The 22,662-nt window shown below is 33.7% G+C and overlaps 1 protein-coding gene across 4 annotated transcripts in view; it reads right to left on the bottom strand.

The window, feature by feature from the left end:
- Positions 1 to 22,662, bottom strand: part of STXBP5 (syntaxin binding protein 5) — a 165,189-nt gene that overhangs the window by 5,732 nt on the left and 136,795 nt on the right. For all 4 annotated transcript variants that reach the window (XM_024747979.1, XM_024747980.1, XM_024747981.1 and 1 more), the window contains 4 exons: positions 21,737 to 22,106; positions 21,275 to 21,440; positions 9,911 to 10,022; positions 1,757 to 1,977 (listed from right to left, as the gene is read on the bottom strand). In XM_024747979.1, coding sequence (XP_024603747.1) covers positions 1,757 to 1,977; positions 9,911 to 10,022; positions 21,275 to 21,440; positions 21,737 to 22,106 — 869 coding nt within the window. The remainder of the gene's footprint in view (positions 1 to 1,756; positions 1,978 to 9,910; positions 10,023 to 21,274; positions 21,441 to 21,736; positions 22,107 to 22,662) is intronic.

Below are 22,662 nucleotides of genomic sequence, written 5' to 3'. Positions count from 1 at the left end.
GGAGAAAACACAAAAAACACATTTTAAAAATGCCAGAATAACTACACTTACAACTGGTTGCTATACTTTTCTAAAACATGATATCATTCTGAAACATCCTTTCATTTTTATATTTAGTATTTATATGGAAAGCAGGAAGCAGGAACTGTTCCGTTTCAAGGAAAAAGGAATGTAACTATGAAGAACTAGCCTAGAAGGTCCTCACATTTCCTAAAGACAAGACATAAGTAAATTTTGGCTCAGTGCATTCTTTGGTGACCTAAGCTAATAACTTAAAAAATAAGGTAACTTTCAGTTCTCTAAAGTGAATTAAAAATAATACTTAAAGAACCTGGAGAATGAAAGGCTGAAATGACTACTGCTGCCATCTACAGTTTACTGAGCACTTAACTCTGGGCCAGGCACTGTATAACATACTTTCTCTACATGATTTCACTTGGTCCTCACAATAACTCTATCTGTTAGGCATTATTAAAGTCTCCCTATTTTACCAGTGAAGAAACTGAGGCTTATAGGGGTTAACCGCAGTAACACAATGGTGAAACTGGGATTTGAACCCATGGAGTCTAATTCAAAAACCCATGATCTTAACCACCTCAACGTACTGTCTTCCTTAGACTCTCACATATGGCTCAGGAACGTCTGGTAGAAGGGAAGAGCGAGCAGCTAGGGATTGAGCTCTTTGCTAAATATTTTGACTGTAGATATATCTGAGGTTAACTGAACTGTTATATGCCTTAGAGATCACAGTCAGGGGCACGGTTATGCCAACAAAAGGCCTGACCTAGATTTAAGGCACTAGCCTGTATCTGAGGTGTGTTGGCCTAGTACAAGGACTCACGAAAGATCTCTGAATCTCTCTGAAAGCCTGGACAATTCTCTCCCAAGTCAAGTTACCTCTCATACATTCCAGTTGTCAACATTATTGAGCAAGGAGGAGATGACTTTTGACTGAAAAGTTTAAAGAAGAGCTATTACTGACAGAGTGGGTACTCAAATATAAAAATAACCTTAATATGGCTTCTTCAGATAATACACTCAAAATGCCTTTGAGGGCTAGGCTAGGAACTAAATGTGTGAAGTAGCCCAGTATAAAGCATCAAGGAGTGGCAGAACTGTGTGTCGAAATGAAGAACGAGTATTCCACCTGATGGCTTTTAAATTCAGTTTTTCAAGCGTACTATTCTGGCTAGCAAAGTGTATTTGTAAGAAGGTTAGGGATTCCCTACTTTAGAGCATCTGTTTTTAAGCTCCACCACAACTTCCTAGTTCATCAAGATGAATTCGTTGCAAAAATGCACATTACTCCTCTGTGTGAACTGGTCTACAGACAGATTTAGTATTGTTTCATTGAATAAAAACATTGGCCAATTTCAGTTATTTAACTGTACCTAAAGATCGAGAGGCAAATTATTTCCTTCTCTAGAAGTTAGTAGTAGAATCTGAGGCATTTAGGAAAATTAGCTTTGTTGTGTTATTGTAACCCCTAAGAAACTGTTTGCAAAGCCACTGGCTTTGTTTACAAAAAGGCTGAAGGTGAGCAGGTACCTTCAAAATTTATAAACTACAGTAAGAGACCAAAGGCTATTGAGACATATTCTTGTAATGGTTCCCGCTGGCGGCAAAAATTAGGAATTTGCAACCATACTGAGGATACATGAAAATTCGTGTGTGGAAATACAACAGCTATAAAAATACAGTAATTTTCATACTTGCTTTACCTAGGCTTTTTGGCTTAAATATTTGACAGACATACCTCGTGAGCATGTTTAGAAAATGAATCTGCACTGGATAACATAGCTGCAGTTCTTTCTTCCAGGTCACTAAGTTTCTGCCCTCTTTCATCTAGTGCCAACCTGGCTCGTGCTAATTCACCAACAACTCCAGATGCTGCTCCTTTCACGCCTTCGATGCCACCAGGGCCAGGGATATGCTGAGCAAGACTTCTTGAAGCCTTTCCCGAGGATGATTCTCCAACTGAACGATTTGATAAATGAAAGAGTAACCCAGAAAATGAAAATTTTTTACTAATAAAATCCTACTACCTGATAGCATTAAAACACACTTGATTGACAATATAATTGAAGTATTTATTTTTCTATATAATTATTACTTTTTAATTATGATTGTTTTAATAATTTGTAGATACTTTTCAAACATACAAAAACACAACGTACATTAATAAATATTCTACTCTATACTAGTTCATATAATAGAACTTGAGCAAAAAAGTGACTGCTAATTATTTGTTGAAATGAATAATGGGTATACGGATACCACTTTAATAACAGTAAAAAAATCACTCTTAAGTGTCCAAAAAATTAAAGATAAATTAACTTAAAAATATTTAAATTCAAAGACATAGGTTTAAATATACATATTTATTTTAGTTTATTTATACCACACTTTCTCTTACTTGAAATACTATGCTTAGGCTTAGAAGGAAAATGTAGAATTTATTCAGTATTTCTTTTCAGTCTCCAAAAGTTGTAGATAACCACATCCCTTTCTTTCTATCCATTTATCTTGTCACTTACCAAATAGATCAACTTCTTCTTTCAAAAGATCTCAGGAATTCATTGCTTCCTTTCCGTTTATAACCTAGACCCTCATCACCTAAACCTAGATAACTGCAAAAGTCTTAAAATACGTTAAAGACTGATGTCAGATTCCCTTTCTTCAGCATACATTTCTTTCTTTAGAAATGTAACTCATACCATAAAATTTGGCCTCGAACAATTCAGTAAATTTTAGTTTATTCAGAAGGTTGTACAACTACCATCACTAATTCTCGAGCATTTTAATTACTCAAACACAAAACAAAACACCCAAACAAATCCATGATTATTAGCTGTCACTTTCCATTTCCTCCACTTCTCAGTCCTTGGCAATCAATAATCCACTCTCTGTCTCCATACATTTTCCTGTTCTGAACATTTCATACAAATGATTCACACACTGCGTGGGTTTGTGTCTGGCTTCTTTCACTTACTGTCAAGATTCAACCATATTGTAGCATGTATCAGTACTTCATCCTTTTTAATAACTGAATAATATTCCATTGTATGGATACGGATATATGACATTTTGTTTATCTGTTCATCAGTTGATGGACATTTGAGTTGTTTTCACTTTTTGGCTACTATGAATAATGCTGCTATGAACACTTGTACAAGTTTTTGTGTGAACATGTGTTTTCAGTTCTCTTGGGTATATACTTAGTAGTGGAATTGCTGGGTCATATAACTTTATGTTTAACTTCTTGAGGAACTGCCAGAGTTTTCCAAAGAGGTTACATTATTTTACATTTCCACCAGCAACTTGTGAGGGTTTTGATTTCTCCATATCCTTGAGAAGATATGTTACTGTACATCTTTTTGATTACAACCGTCCTAGTCAATGTGAAGTGGTATTTCATTGTGGTTTTGATTTGCATTTCTCTAATGACAAATTATATTGAGCATCTTTTCGTGTGTTTATTGGCCATTTGTATCTTTTCTTTGGAGAAAAGTCTATTCAAACCTTTTGCCCATTTAAAAATTGGGCTATTTGTTTCTTTATTGTTGAGTTGTAAGAATTTTTTAATACTCGATATTAGACTCTTATGAGATATCAGACTATCTTTTTTGACTTTTAATTCTGATGAAATCCAATTTACCTATTTTTTTCTTTGGTTGCTTATGATTTAGGTGTCATATCTGAGAAACCATTGCCTAATCTAAGGTCACAAAGATTTATACTTAGGTTTTCTTCTAAGAGTTTTATAGTTTTAGCTCTTACACTGAGGTCTTTGATCCACTCTGAGTTAATTTTTGTGTATGGTGTGAGGTCGGGGTCCAATCCATTCTTTTGCATGTGGATATCCATTGTCCCAACACCATCTGTCAAAAAGACCACTCTTTCACCTTTGAAGTTTCTTGGTATCCTTGTAGAAAATCAATTGACCACACATGTTTGGGCTTACTTCTGGACTCTCAATTCTATTCCATTCGTCTATGTATCTACCCTAATGCCAGCACCACACTCTCTTGATGATTACAGCTTTGTAGCAGCTTTGGAAATCAAAATGTGTGAGTCCTGTATCTTCTTTCTTCTTTTCAGAAAAAATTGTGTGTGTGGCTATTTTGGATCCTTTCCATTTCCATATGAATCTTAGGAACAGCTTGTTTCTTTCTTCAAAAAACCAGCTTGGACTTTGACGAGGACTGTGTTGAATGTATAGATCAACCTGGGGAGTACTGCCATCTTGGCAATATTAAATATTCCAATCCATGAATGTAAGATATTAATCCATTTATTTATGCCTTAATTTCTTTAAATGATGTTCGAAGTTTTTAGTATATGTTTTCCATATGTTTAGTATATGTTTTAGTATTTTTTCTTTTTGATGCTATTATAAATGAAATTGTTTGCTTAATTTAATTTTTGGTTTGTTCATTGCTAGTGTACAGAAATGCAATCGATTCTTTATATGGATCTTGTATAAAATCTTGCTGAACTTGTTTATTGGCTAGAATGTGTTTTAAAAAATTTTTTAATTTAAAAAATTTTTTGGCCACGCAGTGCAGTTTGTGGGATCTTAGTTCCCTGACCAGGTATTGAATCTGGGGCTACAGCAGTGAAAGTGCCAAGCCCTAACCACTGGACCACCAGGGAACTCCCTAGAATGTTTTTTTTTGTGTGTGTGTGGTTTCCTTAAGACCTGCTATATGCAGGGTTATGTCACCTGTGAAGAGAGGTAATTTTACTTCTTCCATTCCAAACCTGCATGCCTGTATTTACTTTTCTTGCCTAATTGTCCTGGTTAAAGCCTCTAGTATAATGTTAATAGAAGTAGTGAGACCCTTTGAATTCCTATATAAAATTTAGAATCAGTTACAAAATTTGGGGGGGTGTTGATAAGGACTTCATTAAATGTTTATTTGTGTACATGCATATATCAGTTTTGAGAGAAGGGATGTTCTTATTGCATCTTCAACCACACGAACATGGTATATCTCTTCATTTATTTGGGTCATTAACTTCTCTCAACGAAGTTCGATAATTTTCTACCTTCCCCATGGAGGTCCCTGAACATCTTCTGTTAAGATTTATTTCCAGGTATTTGATTATTTTTGATACTCTTGTGGTAGGTAGAATAATGCCCCCCCCCAAACCCCCAAAGATGACGACACTCTTAATTCCTGGAACCTGTGAATATGTTACCTTCGTGGGAAAAGGGACTCTGCAGATGTGATTAAGTTAAAGACCTAAAGGTAGACTAATTATACAGGTAAACCCAATGTATAATCACATGTGTTCGTAAAAGCAAAGAGCTTTCCCCAGCTGTGGGCAGAGAAATGTGGCTTCAGAAAAACAGAGAGATGCAAAAAAGTTGCTAGCTTTGAAGATTAAGGAAGGCATCACCAGGTATGGATGGAATATGGATGGCCTCTAGAAGCTGAAAAAGGCAAGGAAACCATTCTCTCCTAAAGCCTCCAACAAGGAACACAGTCCTGGTAACACACTAGTGAGACCCATGTTGATTTCTAGCTTATAAAACTGTAAGATAATAGAATTTCTGTTGTTTCAAGTCACTAAGTTTGTGGTAATTTGTTATAGCAGCAATGGAAAACTAATACAAAGAGCAATTTTTAAAATTTCATTTTTTACTGTTAATATGATATGAATAAATTTTATTTTTATATGCTGATTATATCTAGTCAGTCTACTAAACTATTATTTCTAATGATTTAGCTACAGATTTTTTAGGCTTTCTAAATATGTCATCATATCAAACATTCACAAGTGATTATTTTGTTCTCCCTATCCTATTATTGTACCTTTATTTCTTTTTAGTTCCCTTTTAAAGTCTCTAGGGACTTCAATACATTGTTGAATATCTGTGGTAACAGAATTATATCTCATACCTTATGTCAAAGGAAAAATTATTTTTTAATGTTCCTGTACTAAGTGTGATATTTGCTATAGAGTTTTGATAGTTAAATGTTGTATCATTTGTAGCTATAATTTATCAAATTACTTTCTAGGAATTTTTATCATAAACGGATACTGAATTTTAACACATCTCTTTTGCATTTATTGTGGTGGTGGTATGATTTTTCTCTTTAATCTGTTAATGTGGTGAACTACCAATTAACTTTTTAAAAAATAATAAATCAGCTTTGAATTCCTGGAACAATGCAAACTTGGTCTTGACATATCATCTGCATTGTGATTAGATCACACATTCTTAATTCTAATCCATTGGAATCTGTTGATTTTTTTAAAAAATCATCTAACATAATGTAAACTTAAAAAAAAAACCCTAACTTTTTATAATGTAAGTTTCAAACATACAGGAAAGTAAAAAGAATTGTATAATAAACATCCATATATCCATGACCTAATTTTGGTAATAGATAACATTTTTTTTTTTTGCCATTTGACTGTGTCTGTATATATATAATTTTTGAATGGAATACTTAAAAATTTATTATAGAAATTGATATTTTACTCCAAAATACTTCAGTATTCATCTATAATTTCCCTACAAATATCAACAGAATACATTTTATGAACATTCTGTATGTGTTTGAAAATGTATATTCTGCAATGTTCTTCAGGTTTAAGTTCCTTCATTGTGTTGTTAATATCTTCTGTACCCTTGCAACCTATTTTTTATCTGCTGTTATATCTCAATCAATGGATATATTTTAGAAGTCCCCACTATGATTGAGAAATTGTCTCTTCTAGCAGTTATGTCCATATTTGTTTCTTATATATACTGAAGTCAAAATATTAGGTATACTTAATAATGCCTTAATGTTTACTCTTTCTGATATTAACATAGTCGTACCAGGCAGATGATTCATTTGCGTTTGTGCTTTTCTACCTTTTAAAATTTCAATCTTTCTGTGCTCTTATATTTTATTTTTTACTAAAAAAATTTTTTTAACATCTTTACTGGAATATAATTTACAACGGTGTGTTAGTTTCTGCTTTATAACAAAGTGTATCAGCTATACATATACATATATCCTCATATCTCCTCCCTCTTGTGTCTCCGTCCCACCCTCCCTCTCCCACCCCTCTAGGTGGTCACAAAGCAAGGAGCTGATCTCCCTGTGCTATGCAGCTGCTTCCCACTAGCTATCTATTTTACATTTGGTAGTATTTATCTCTTATATTTTAAATGTGTCTTCTGTGAGCAATATACTTATCCTTCTTTTAAAATTTAGTCTGATAGTCTCTATCTTTTAACTAGAATATTTATTCTACCTACATTTACTACGGTTATTTATATTTAAGTAAATCTACCATCTTTCATGTGATTTCTAGTTATCTCACCTGTTTTGTGTTCTTTCTTCCCTCCTTTTGGAAGGACTGTGATCTTCCTGCTATTCATCAAGTTATGTACTACTTTTCTAGGTTACAGAGGTCACCCTAGAAATGACAACAAGAATCCTTAACTTATTAATGCTAATAGATCTTTTTACAAGTCTCTCAAAAAATGCAGGGATCTCAGATCACCTCAAATCCATTTACCCTTTCTAATTTCCTTGATTTTATGCAATATTTTGGATCACATTGTTTATTTATATGTGTATACACATACCACAAGACTTTGCTTTACAGTTTATAAAGATTTCAGTAATTATAATTATGCATGTATTTATTACTTTCTTTCCAAAGCACTGTCTCCTATATTTCTGACATTCCATCAGGATTATTTTCCCTCTATTTGAAGTACATCCTTTAGCATTCCCTTTAGTGTGATAGTGAGGCTTATTTGTTCACTTGTCTAAAACTCTCTCGTTCTTGAAGAATATTTTCTTTTCAGTATATAGTTCTAGATTAAGTACTATCTTCTGATAATAGGACGATAGAAGATCATCCTATTACCTTGGCTGTTGAGAACTCAGTCCGTAACTTGTTAAAAGGTACCTATCATTTTTCTCTAGCCACCTGAAAGTTCTTCTTTGTTTTTGATGCACATTATTTTCATGTGACCTATCTAGCTGTGGATTTTTAAAAAATATCTTTCTTGGAATTAATTGGCTTCTTATGTGTGAATTGCTGTATTCTATCAATTCTGAAAAATTCCCAGCCGTATCTCTTTACATATTGATTCTTCTTCACATTCTTTCCTATCTCCTTCTTGAGAAGGTCTAACATAGGTTAGCCCCTCTCACTGCAACTTCTATTTCCTTTATCTTCTCCTATGTATCTTACATCTTTTTGTTTCTCTGTGCTACATTCTGGACGTTTTATTTTGACTTACGTTTAAGTTATGTTAATTCTTTCTTCAGTTGTGTCTAATTTGTGGTTAAATTCATCCACTAAGCTTTTAATCTTGGTTTCTGAACCTTTCATTTCTAGAATTTCATTTTAGTCTTTTACACATTTGTTGTATTGATTTTATAGTTTTCAGTTACCTGATAAAATGTTCAGGCATGGTATTGATACTTATCCTCTTGAACATAATATGAACAATTATTTTATAGTCTGTGTCTGATGACTCCAATATTTGAAGTACCTGTGATTCTGCTTTGGCTTTTTCTGTTTTATTGATCATGGTGTTGATTCCTAGTATTCCAGATTACCTGACTACATATTTGAAAAACTATTTCTAAAAATGATATGAGGACTCTGAATATGTTATCTTTCTTTAGAGAACATTTTCATTGGAATCTGCCAGTTGCTGGGGACTTTAGCAGTTTGAAAAAATCTTAATTGAAGTTGAACGTTTTCTGGGCCACTCAGATCATCTCAGGCTGAGCTGAAAGTCTGTGTGTCTGTATGTGCTGATTTACTTCCAGTTCACCTTTGCTCTTAAGCTGTGGCCCTTTGGGGTCTTTGCAAAGAGAAAGAGTTATTTATCAGGGTTCCCATCTTAGCCAATTCTGGGAGCCTACCTTGCTAGTCCTAACACAGTTTAGAATCTCAGCTTGCTGCTTTAGATTAGCGAAGTACTCCAGGGTAAAAGTGGCCTCAGTTTGCCACGCTCACCACCTTTCCCCACGGATACTGTCTCCACTATACGGTTAGCTCTTCGATGTTTTCGAGAAGTAAAAAATGCATATATGATTGAATTTTGTATAACTTTGTCTAGTAACCTCAGTAAGAATGTTATTCTAAAATATCCATCCCCCCCGTGACTTGAAGAACAGTCTTAATTTTTTAAATGAATTAAAACTGACCAATCCTCATTACCCAGATGACTGAACAATCATTTGGGTAAGTTTTTAAAATGAACTTGCACTACACACTTACTTGCTGGTATTTAATCTTAGTCTTTCTAGTCAACCAAACAGAAAAGGGAAATTCTAAAATATTCTAGCAAAAAATAAAGAATAAAAGAAAATAAAAATTCAAGGATAGCTAAGAGCTCCTATTTGAAAGAAAGGTCAGACATTCATTGATTCATTCATTAGTTTATTCAAGGACCAATTTCTGATTTGTGCCAATTCTATGGAAGGTAGTAGATGAACCAGATTTTATATTTTAAATAACCTTCTAAGTGCAATGAGACTAGTTCTGGAAGTTTTGTAAGATAAAATAAATGTTTAAGTAAAAACGTTTTCAAAGTTAAGGTCATCAACTAAAGTCAATTACAGAATTAAAATAATGTAGATCATATTTAATGAAAGTCAAAAAAATTTTGAAAATTATTCATTTAAAGCTGTGAATATTCCTTTTTAGTCACCTGAAGCCATTCCGATTTTGGTTTCCAGAGTAAACTATTCCCCTGACTTGAGTTAGAATATGGCAGAATATAATTTTATGTATTTTGCAAAAACTTGGGTCTATCAATTGTTGTGACAGAGAGGAAAAAGGTGAACATAATTTATACATGTAAGAAAAATTTATATGGCTTGGATGTTTCTGTTTTATAGACATATTATCCAAATTAAATAAATCAACTTACATAGTTCTTCTCTATCAAGAGATTGTGCACCACCTCCAAACAAGCCTTTAAAGAATCCCCTGTTTGGTGCTTCAGGTGTTTCTACAGGAGTGAAGAGTTCACCCAACATTTCCTTTAAAATCAAAACAAATTGTAATTGTTAAAGCTTCAGGGACACTAAACTATAATTCACAAAACCATCACTGTAAACTCTTTAACTCAAACTTACATTACCTGTTGAGGTTCACAAACAATGAGTACACTTCAAATGATCAGATCTAGAACATTCTGACTTGGTCAAACAGTAAGTTATTAAGACTAACTTGACTAAGAATAACTTGCTGCTTGCTACTTTGGCTAGATTACTTTTTTCACATTTTAAGCAAAGATGATATTCCTGCTTAAATTGTAAGGAGATTCCAATCTTAATGATGAAGTGTTCATATAACTCTTATCAGGAATTGGTAACTGGATTAATAACTAGGTCTTCTTAAATTAGAAAGAAGAAAATCTATTAGCAAGTTGAAAAGTCCAGTGTAATGATGATACACAGTCTTGGAATTATCCAAAATAGCTGAGCCAGAAAATTAGTAGTTTAGAAAGACATACATACTTCTTTTTTCATAAACAAATGCTGGGAAGAGAATTATGCCAACATAAACCTGGAATTTCAGAAATCTGGCAGGGAGATGGAAAGACTTCTTTTTATATTGTCAGAGTTTTCTGAAATTTTTGTCAATATTTTTCAGAGCACAGAAATGGTAAAAGTAAGTCAGGAGACAAGAAAAATTGCTGACATCTTACTGACTTTGTAGATAACACATAAAGAGGGAAGAGGAGTTTCTATAAAAAAAAAAGGATGGTAGTAATATTATTTGCAAGGCAGTTTTGGGAAGCTTTGGAAGCAAAATAAAATTATAGTGAGGCTTTGGGATTGCATTTCTGCCCATTAAAGAGAAGTAGCTATGATACAAAGGACAAGTACACCACTGGTTCCAGGTAGTTCTGTTGTATTCTGATATTACATTATTACAGTTGGAGCTAAAGTATGTATTTTTTAGAGTTTCTTCCTTAGGGCTGGGCTAAGAAAGTTAATAAAGGATGTCCAAAGATTTTACATTTAGGTATATCTGTACACATATATATATTTTTGGCCGCACCGCGCAGCTTGTGGGATCTTAGTTCCCCAACCAGGGATTGAACCCGGGCCCACGGCAGTGAGAGAACGGAGTCTTAACCGTTGAACCATGAGGGAATTCCCAGTATTATCCATATTAATGCTGTCTCTCCAACCAGATTATAAATGAAAGGAGATAAATATATTAACACTATACAACACAGAGTTTCATTTATAATGTTGAAGTGGATTGAAGGCTTTACATTTTCATTCTCTTCCTCTGGATTTCTATAAAGTGGAGTAAAAGTAGAACGAAAAATTTCCTGAAGTCAATAAATCAAACTTGCTAAAACCCACCATAGAATATACTAATACCTATTATTTAATTCAAATTTATATTAGCCTATATAAAGAAGATGATTTTAGGCATATTTCCAATCTTTTTTATACTGTACTTCACAGATTCTAATTTAAACTGTATCTATTAAATTGATAAAACAAATGGCAAACAGCTACCATTTGAGTGTCTTTTATGCTAAATCAAGAGTAATATGACATATATAGAGTCACAGCATAAAAATGTTTTTTGACATTTACCTCACTTTAGAATTATGGTTTACAGCTCTTAATTTATTTGGTGTTTAATGAGCTTGCAATCTTACAAATGTAAAGTTAAGAAATTTAAAAATCCAAAGATTACAGTTATAAATCAAGAATCACTACAGTGTACTGGAATGAGTATAAACTTTGGAACCACGTGGACCTGGGTTTGACACTCACCTCTGACTTTTACTTGCAGAGGAAGCTTAGGCAAATCAGTCTCCCAGGGAACTGGCTTCCTCAACTTTATAAGGAAGTGATAAAAATACTTACCTCTCGGGAACGTTACCAGGATTAAAGATAATGAAGATTATCTTTAATAAACTGAAGATAACATACAATTCCAAGATCAGACACTCAATGATGTATACACTAAATAGAAAAATCTCCTTTCACATAGGGATGAAACAAATTAGAAAATATGCAAGTCATTTATCATTAGATTAACATTGTGAATAGATATCTTTGAAGGAAGTGCCCGCATAGCACAGGGAGATCAGCTAGGCGCTTGTGACCGCCTGGAGGGGTGTGATAGGGAGGGTGGGAGGGAGGGAGATGCAAGAGGGAAGAGATATGGGAACATATGTATATGTATAACTGATTCACTTTGTTATAAAGCAGAAACTAACACACCATTGTAAAGCAATTATACTCCAATAAAGATGTAAAAAAAAAAATTAGGTATTTCTTAATGAGTCTGCACTGTCTGCAGTTAGTATTAGGATTTGGGGAGAAGTATTGATGTTAAAAACGTACATATTTCAAGAATATAAAATAGTATCTATAGGTATTTTTTCACTTGTATCTAAATAAGGATTTTAATTATGATAAATTTATGCTTTAGAACACTTAACTTTAATGACTAATACATGTTGGTGAAATCGAAATAGATTTGTACTATCTGTGATATTTCTCTACATCTAGTAATGGGAAACTGTATGTCTGAAACGATGTCTGGAACTTTTAAACTACTCTAAAATATGAATATATAGAAACAAGTATACTTGTTTGATGTTAGACAGTTGGATTTCATTTGTCATTTGTGTTTATAAGCTTAAGTGGTAAAATATAGGACTAATTTCATGAATGAGTCAATGTAAGTGCTTTGTTTGTCACTACTCTTTTTTCTTAAATTGAAGTACAGTTGATTTATAATATTAGTTTCAGATGTACAACAGAGTGATTAAATATTTGTACAGATTATACTCCATTTAAAGTTATTACAAAATATTGGCTATATTCTCTGTACTGTACAATATATCCTTAGAGCTTATTTATTTTATACATAGTTGTTTGTACCTCTTAATCCCTTACCCTTATATTGTCCCTCCCTTCTTCCCTCTCCCCACTGGTAACCACTAGTTTGTTTTCTCTATCTGTGAGTCTGTTTCTGTTTTGTTATATTCATTCATTTGTTTTATTTTTTAGATTCCACACATAAGTGATAATGTACAGTATGTTTTTCTCTGTCTGACTTATTTCACTTAGCACAATACCCTCCAGGTCCATATGTGTTGTTGCAACTGGAAAAATTTCATTCTTTTTTATGTTTAAGTAGTACTCCATTGTATGTGTGTGTGTGTATGTATGTATGCATGTATCTATCTATCTATCTATCTATCACATCTTCTTTATCCATTCACCTGCTGATGGGACACTTAGGTTGCTTCCATATCTTGGTTGCTGTCAGAATGGCTATCATCAAAAAGCCTACAAATAAAGAATGATGGTAAGGGTGTGGAGGAGAGGAAACCATAGTGCACTCTTGGTGGGAATGTGAATTGGTGCAGCCACTATGGAAAACAGTATGGAAGTTCTTCAAAAAACTAAAAACAGAACTACCTTACGATCCAAAATTCCACTTTCTTCAGTATATATCTGAATATATATATCTGAAGAAAATGAAAACACCAATATTCACAGCAGTGTTATTTATAATAACTAAACTATTTTTATTACATCAAATAATCACTGATTTTAATAACTTTGATTAAGAAAACTCTCTGTTATAAGAATATTGAGACTACATAAATATCTTCCAAGATAAGCACAGTAATAAATTTCAGTATTGCTGCATAATATATTCAAGGGAACCTAAACAGTTCAACTGTCATCGATTTTTTACAGTGAACACCTGGGGTTTTGTTTATAAGTTACAATCTTGAGGTGCTTAGAACAGTTATTAACTTAATTATTTAAACTGAATTAATCGGTATGTTCCACCTCTTTATGATTATGGTAAGTTTTATTTAAGTTTCACAGATAAATCAAGTCATCAATTTGAAAGACAACTTGTAAATTTTCCTTGTGTTTTCACTCAAGATATGGTTAGAATAATGCTGTAGAAAGAAATTTAAGTATTTCGATCCATAAACATATACTTTTGACTAACTTAAGTGGTAAAATATAGGACTAATTTCATGAATGAGTCAATGTAAGTGCTTTGTTTGTCACTACTCTTTTTTCTTAAATTGAAGTACAGTTGATTTATAATATTAGTTTCAGATACTTTTGACTTACCACTTAAGCTTATAAACACAAATGACAAATGAAATCCAACTGTCTAACATCTACTTTTTTTTTTTTTTTTTTTTTTTTTTTTTTGCTGTACGCGGGCCTCTCACTGTTGTGGCCTCTCCCGTTGCGGAGCACAGACTCCGGATGCGCAGGCTCAGCGGCCATGGCTCACGGGCCCAGCCGCTCCACGGCATGTGGGATCTTCCCGGACCGGGGCACGAACCCGTATCCCCTGCATTGGCAGGTGGACTCTCAACCACTGCGCCACCAGGGAAGCCCCTAACTGCACTTTAATGCTAATAAAAAGTCCTGAAATCCATTAATTTTTAAAAATAGTTTTGAGGTAATTGACATAATAAACTGCATATACTTAAAGTGTAAAAATTGCCAAGTTTTGACATACACATGTGCCCGTAAAATCATGACCACCATCAAGAAAGTGAATATCCATCACTTGCATTTCCTTGTGCCTCTCTGTAAAACCTTCTCTCAACCCCCTCCTCGACCTCCTATCTCTAAGTAACTGCCAATCTGCTTTCTCTCACCACAAATTAATTTGTATTTTCTTTAGTTTTATGTAAATAGAATCATACAATGTGTACACTTCTTTGCTTGGCTTATTTCACTCAGCATAACTGTTTTGAGATTCATCCATGACACTGAATGTTACCAACATTTCACTCTTTTTTATTGCTGAGTTGTATTCTACTGTATGGATATACTATAATTTGATCATGCATTCATCTGTTGATGGACACTTGGGTAACTTCCAGTTTCTGACTAGTACAAATAAAACAGCTATGAATATAAATTTACTTCTCTCTTGGGTTAAAAAACTAGGAGTAGAATGACTATGTCTTTCGTTCATTGATGTTTGACTTTTTACAAAACTGCTAAGCTGTTTTCCAAAGTGGTTGTATTGTTTTTGTTTTTTCATTCCTATCAGACGTGTATTAGAGTTCTAGATTCTCTACATCCTTGTCAAAACTTAGCATGGTATTCTTTTTAATTTTAGCCTTTCTAGTAAGAGTTTAACAATATCTCATTGTGGTTTTACTTTGCAGTTCTCTAATGACTAATGATGTCAAGCATCTCTTCATGGTGAAGCATTTGTCCAAATATTTTGCCCATGTTTTTACTGAGTTGTCTGTCTTCTTTCTATTGAGCTTTAAGAGTTCTTTACATATTCTAGATACAGATCCTTTACCAGATACATTGCCAAGATTTTCTTCCAGTCTATGGATTATCTTTTTATTTCCTAAGTGTCTTTTGAAGAGCAGAAGTTTTAAATTTTGTTGATGTTGAAATTATCAGTTTGTTCTTTTATGGTGTCATAGCTAAGAAATCTTTGCCCAACTCAAGTTAACAAAGATCTTCTCTTAGGTTCCCTCTAGAAGTGTTACAGTATTAGGATTTACATGTAGGTCTATGATCCATTTTGATCCATCAATTTTTGTATATAGTGAGAGGCATGGATCAAAGCTCATTTTTTTTTTTTTTTGCATTTTAACATCCAATTTTCTGGCATAATTTGTTGAAAAGGCAATTCTTTCTCCATTGCATTGTCTTTGTCAAAATCAGTTGCCCATGTGGAGAAAAAGGAGCTCCTGTACACTAGGAGTGCTGGTGGGAATGTAAATTGGTACAGCCATGGTAGAAAGCAGTATGGAGGTTTCTCAAAAAACTAAAAATAGACCTATCATATGACCCAGTAATTCCACTCCTGGTTACATATCTGAGGAAAACAGAAAACACTGATTTGAAAAGATACATGCACAGCAGCATTATTTACAACTGCCAAGATATGGAAGCAACCTCAGTGTCCATCAACAGATGAATGGATAAAGAAGATGCAACACACACACACACACACACACACACACACACACACACACACACACACAGGAATACTACTCAGCCATAAAAAAGAATGGAATTTTGCCATTTGCAGCAACATGGATGGACCTGGAGGGCATTATGCTAAGTGAAATAAGTCAGGCAAAGACAAATACTGTATGATATCATTTATATGTGGAATCTAAAAAATACAACATACTAGCGAATATAACAAAAAAGCAGACTCACAGATATAGAGAGCAAACCAGTGGTTACCAGTGGGGAGATGGAAGGGGACAGGGGCAACATAGGGATAGGGGATTAAGAGGTACAAACTATAACGTATAAAATAAGCTAAAAGGATATACTGTACAACACACAGAATATAGCTAATTTGTGAAAATTGTGAATCACTATATTGTACACTTACAACTTACATAATATTATACACCAACTATACTTCAAGAAACAAAAATAATCAGTTGTCCAGGTATGTGTGGGTTCACTTCTAGACTCTCTACTCTGTTCCATTGATTTATTTATCTAATTTGATGCCAATATCATGCTCTTTTGATCACTGTAGCTTTATAATAGTTCTTAAAATCAGGTAGTGTTAGCCCTTCAACTTTATTCTTTTTTCTGCTATTCTGCCTACTCCCATACATTTCCATGAATTTTCAAGTAAACTTGTCAATTCCTACAAAAAAAAAAATCCCACTTGGATTTTGTTTTGGATTGCCTTGAATCTATAGGTCAATTTTGGGAGAATCAATATCCTAATATTGAGTTTTGTGACCCAAGAACATATTTCAATTTATTCAGGTTATTAACAGTTTCTTTCAATATTTTGTGAATTTCAATGTAGAAGTCATTCATATTTTTTGTTAGATTTATCCCAAAGTATTTCATATTTTTCGTTCCTATTATAAGTGGTGTTTTAAAAATTTTCATTTCCAAATGTCCATTGCTAGTAAAGAAATAAATTTCTTCCCCATATTGATCTCATACCCTGCATCCTTGTCAAATTCTAGTAGTGTTTAGAAGTAGATTTCATTGGATTTCCTATATAGGTGATCGTGTCACCTGTGAATAACAACAGGCTTATTTTTTCCCTTCCGATCGAGATGACTTTTCTTTCTTTATCTTGCCTGAATGCACTGGCTAGGACCTTAAATACAACACTGAATAGAAGTGTTGAGAGGGAACATCCCTTTCTAGCTTCCGATTTTAAGGAAAAAAGAATTCAGTATCTCAACAGTGAGTATTACGTTAGGTGTAGATTTTCCCTAGATGCCCTTTAAGTTCCCACTTATTCCTTGTTTGACTATTTTTAAATCAGGAATGGATGTTAGATTTTGTCAACTGCTTCCTACTTTTTTAGTTTACTAATATGGTGAATTCCATGGACCGATTTAGAAATGTGAAGTCAACTCCATGTTCCCGGGATAAATCCTACTTGGTCATGATGAATTATCATGACCAGAATTATCCTTCTGATATACCGCTGGATTCAATTTGCTAAAATTTCCTTTAGAATTTTAACATCTATATTTGTGAAGTATATTGGTCTATAAGCAATTTTCTTTACTTTAAAATCTTTGTCTGGTTTTGGTACCATATTCTATGAACCTACCATTAACAAGTTGGGAAGCATTTCCCCACTTTAATTTTTGGAAGAGTTTTGTATAGAACTGGTACTATTTCTTCCTGAAATGTTGATAGAATTCACCAGCGAAGCCACATGGGCCCGGAATTTTCTTTGTCCAAGGTTTCTAACTTCAATTTCCCTATAGTACTCTTCGGGTTATTTATTTTTTCTTGAGTGAACTTTGGTAATATGTGTCTCACAAGGAATTTGCCCATTTCATCCAGGTTTTTTAATTTGTTGGCCTAAAGTTGTTCATAATATTTCCTTATTATCCATTTTAACATTTGTAGAATCTACAGTAGTCACTTCTCTCATTCTTGATAGTGGTAAGTCACTTCTCTCTTCATAATCAGTCTGGCTTGAGACCAATTTTACTGGTTTTAGAGCTCAAGCTTTTGGTTTCATTGATGTTTTCCTATTGCTTCCCTGTTTTCTATTTCATTGATTTCCACTTGGATATTTATTATTTTCTTTCTTCTGTTTACTTTGGGTTTAACTTGCTCTTCTTTTTCTCTTTCTTAAGGTAGAAGCTGAAGTCACTGGTTTGATGAGAACTTTTCTAATATACTGTTTTATAATATAGGTGTTTCAGCGCTATAAATTTTCCAAGTATAAATGCTCAATTGCTTTTTTCTATTACTGTGCTTTCAAGTTACCTAACCTTTTCTTCTGTAATGTCTAATCTGTTGTTAATTTCATCCAGTATATTTTTCAACTCTAACACTGTGGATTTTCGTCTCTAGAAGTTCAACTTTGGCCTCTATATCTTCTATATTCCTACTTAACTTTTTAAACACATGAAATACAGTTATAATTGCTTTAATGTCTTTTTGCGCTAATTTTAGTGTCTGTGTCAGTTATGTCTTGGTTTCTATTGATTGATTAGTCTTCTCATTATGGGTCATGCTGCCTTATCTTTTTGCATACTTGGTCATTTGACGGGATGCCAGACATTATGATGTTTATTTTGTTGGGTGTTGAATATTTTTAATTTACTGTGAGTCATCTTCAGCTTCATTCTGGGATACTAGGAAACATTCTGACCCTTTTGGGTCTTGCTTTCATGATTTGTTAGGCAACTCTGGAGCAATGCTCAGTTTAAGGCTAAGTATTCCTCCCTAATGAGCCAAGACCTTCCTGAGTACTTTATCCAATTTCCCATTGAAGTCTGCTGAAAAATGGTCATCTAAAGGCATCAGGTCCTAATCCCTGGAAACTATAAATGTTACCTTGTAAGGAAAAAAGGGTCTGTGTAGATGTAATGAAGTATTTTGCCACGAGCAAATTATCTTGAATCATCTGGATGAGTCCTAAATCCAATTACAAGTGTCTTTTTAAAAAGAGAGGCAGAGGGAGATTGGACACACACAAGAGGAGGTGGCAATGTGACCTGGGAGGCAGAGAGTGGAGTAATGCGGTCCCTAGCCAAGGGATGCAGGCAGCTACAAGAAGATGGAAGAGGCAAAGAACAGATTCTTCTCTAGATTTTGGCTTAGTGAAACTTATTTCAGACCTCTAATTTTCAGAAGTGTAAGAGAATAAATTTATGTTGTTTCTGGACACCAAGTTTGTGGTGATTTGTTACAGCAGCCTTAGGAAACTAAAACACTCATAAATGAATTATAAGTTTTTCCCATCTGGCTGTTGGGAAAAGGCATGCTTCCCTCTAATCCTCTACTCCTTTCAGATGGTTCTTTCTCTGGCCAGAGAGTTTATCCATACGTATATGCTGAACAGAACTCTACGGAGTACTCTTGCACCCTTTGTAGATCTCTAGTGTTCTCTCTCTGCAATGTTCTGGAAACTCTATCAAGGCATGAATGCTGGGGCACCTCTTTTGTTTCCTGTCTCTCAGGGATTACTTTCATTTCACTGCCTGATGTCTAGGATCTTGAAAACTATTATTTCATATTTGTGTATGCTTTGTTGTTTCAGGCAGGAGGGTTAATCTGGTTCCTATTATTCCATCTTGGCTAAAAATTCCATTAATGTTTATAAACATCTTCCTAATTTTTTTTTGGTTAAAGTTAAATAAATGCACAATGTAATAGGGTTCTCTGGAAACCACAGAGTTCATTAGTCAACAGGTTTTTAACACGGCATTATTTTTAGGCACTGAAAATACAGAGGTACATAAAACACCAATATTGCCCAAAGAAAACATTCTATCACAAGGTCCTTGAACAGAGTTCATTTCTCACTTACCATATCGTGAAGGTATATAGCAGACAGTTATCAAGATAAATTGAGTGTACTATTAAGTGACCAGTTCATTTAAACATAAATAGGTAAAGTTGCTGTAGCTGCTATTGATTCTTACTAAAATAATAAAACACTGATCCAAGGATAGAATAAATTGATTCCAGAAAAGTGATGAAGTGTAGAATTTTGAGTAGTTGAATTAAGACCACATTTCAGACTGAAATGAATTAAGAATATATTCAATTGTCCATATTATTTCTTAATATAGTAACATTTTACTAATGAAAGAAAACACTACAGGAAAATTTTACCTTTCCCATAAAAAGCATAATTTTAATTCAGAAATTTAGGAATCTTTAAAAAAACACATCCACCCAAATGTAAATGGGAATTTAATATATCAGATATGTAATTTTGTTTCACTCTCAAGATTTATAATGATATCATTTAAGAGTATGTTTCTAGTATAGTCTACCTTACTGAAATAACACAAACATCTGACACTGAACATATATTCAGTACTAAGCACTGTGCTAATAATAAGCACTTTACGTGTATTATCTCCTTTAATTTACATCAGACCCTATGACATTAGATGTTATTTCTATCCTCATTTTAAAGAGAATGAAGCTCAGACACAGAAACCTGCCTAACGTCACATAATTGTGTAACTAGCATGGCTAGGACTTAAATTCAGTCTTCTTGACTCTAAAGCTCATGTTCTAAAAATAAGCCACAAATTCAAATTTATAAACCAGGAAAATACGGCTGATAAATTGCAAAAACTTTCACTATGAAGTTCCCTTAAATAACGGTTTCCTCTAAATATCAAATATCGATTAATATTTTAGCTCCAACATTTTAAGAGCACTTTTATTTTAAAAGTTGACGCTAAACCGATCATTTCTAATATATATGCAAGCAAATAAAGCACTCGATATTTAAAAAAGATGTAGTTTTGTATTTAAAGAATTTGTAATCTCTCACAAATAGATGAACAAAAATATTCAGAGGAAACCTATCAAATCTTATTTTTTCTTATAATGCATATACATCCTCATGACTACAGAGTATGAGAAGGAATGACACATTTGCTCTAAAAGAGATACAATTATCTTCACATTAACGTAGGTCTTTAAAAAGGATTTTTTTGTTTCTGTATAATAGATATTTATTCTATGTGGAAGGTGGGTATAAAATGTATGTAGTATTTTGTATTTCTTTGACATCACTGGAGAGAAAAAATATGGATCAAGGAGATGGAGTCCCTCTTATAACAAGAGTTTGATGAAGACACTTTATCACCAATCTCAAAACATGTGCTCTCAAACTCTCAAGAAAGGCTTTGAGTTTTCTCATGTAGGCTCATTTGTTCACTGCTGTGAGTATAAGGGATGGACAATATAAGGGACCTTAGAAAATATTTCACCTCTGAAGAAATTATAGTAATATTTTTGTTATTTACCTGAAGATTTTCACAGGTCTCTTGACTGTAAGTGAGTCTCTGGATTTCTGTAGGTGAAACAAGATATAATGCTTGTCCATTGTTGGTGAAGCAGAACGTTCTGGCTATCCGCATATTGGTAAGGGGCAAGTAATACACATCCAATAGAGGTCTTAAACTTGGCAAACTTGAGAAAAAAATAAAAAACTTGTTAATAAACAGGTAGGTTTTAGTCTTGAACAAATACTAGAGGAGGTAAAAATAGCAGGGAACTTATAAACCTTCTGATTTAGTGTACCTGAGTGGGAGATAAAACTGATTTGTTTTCCTCACATACTTGTTCACTATGAACTGAATGAAAATAAATTCTCAGTGTATAAGACTGTAAACAAATAAAAGCCTTTCTTTCAAACTGAATATAATTCTGCAACATTATGTGTTGAGGGAGGAAATGTTTAAAAAAAGAAAATATCTAACTCTTACCTAAAAGTCATAATGTGTCCATTGGCACAGAAGCAGGCAAGGCAGATACTGTTACTCAATGATACAATATCTCCACGAAGAACAAATGAGGTCTCTGTAATGTTTTGCTTATAAGCACAGTTCTGAGTTGGCAGTGAGATTACTTTTGCTTGCTTTTCAGAACATATCACTGCATACTGGTTTTCACTAATTTCCTGAGAAGAGGAGGGAGATACAGAGACAGGTCTTCGTTTTTTCAATTTCTCCTTTTCATCCTTCTCTTCAGGAACATTGTGCTCTTTCCAGGATTCATATGCGGGTGGCATTAAGCAGCCTGTGGAATCCAGGAATGCCATTCTCAGGACTGCCCCTTTTAACCTCAATATAGTACCTAAAATTGTAATTTTAGTAAATAAAAAATATTTTAATCCCACAGTAAATATGTTTATTCCAACTCTGACACATACTAGACACTCAAAAATATGTAGAATGTATACTGAACCGAAATTGTACACTGGCTCACTGATAGGATTCAAACTTCAAGCATGATATTTGAATCTGGAAAAAGATACCAGTTAAGTGCTACCAAATAAATAAGCGCTACTATAATTGCTACCAAACAGATAAACACTAGGATGAGTGGAACTAGGTCTCATACCTTGCAAGTGTACTACCATTGAGTATGAGAGTAAGCAGATGGCATCTAGAGCTGCACGGTCCAATATGGCAGCCACTAGCCACTTGAAGTGTGGCTGGTCCAAATTGTGGCATGTTTTAAGAGTGAAATACATGCTGGATATGAAGGCTTAGTACAAAGAAAAAATTACAAGAAAATACCACAATGATATAAAAATACTGATTACATGCTAAAATGATAGTATTTTGGATAGACTGGGCTAAATGAAATATGTTACTAAAATTAATTTCACTTTTTTTTTTTTTTTTTT

The sequence above is a fragment of the Neophocaena asiaeorientalis genome, unplaced genomic scaffold (assembly GCF_003031525.2).
Source record: "Neophocaena asiaeorientalis asiaeorientalis breed wild unplaced genomic scaffold, Neophocaena_asiaeorientalis_V1.1 scaffold123, whole genome shotgun sequence".
NCBI lineage: Eukaryota > Metazoa > Chordata > Mammalia > Artiodactyla > Phocoenidae > Neophocaena > Neophocaena asiaeorientalis.
Note: the sequence above shows the minus strand (reverse complement) of the source record. Positions and strands in the feature narration are given on the sequence as shown.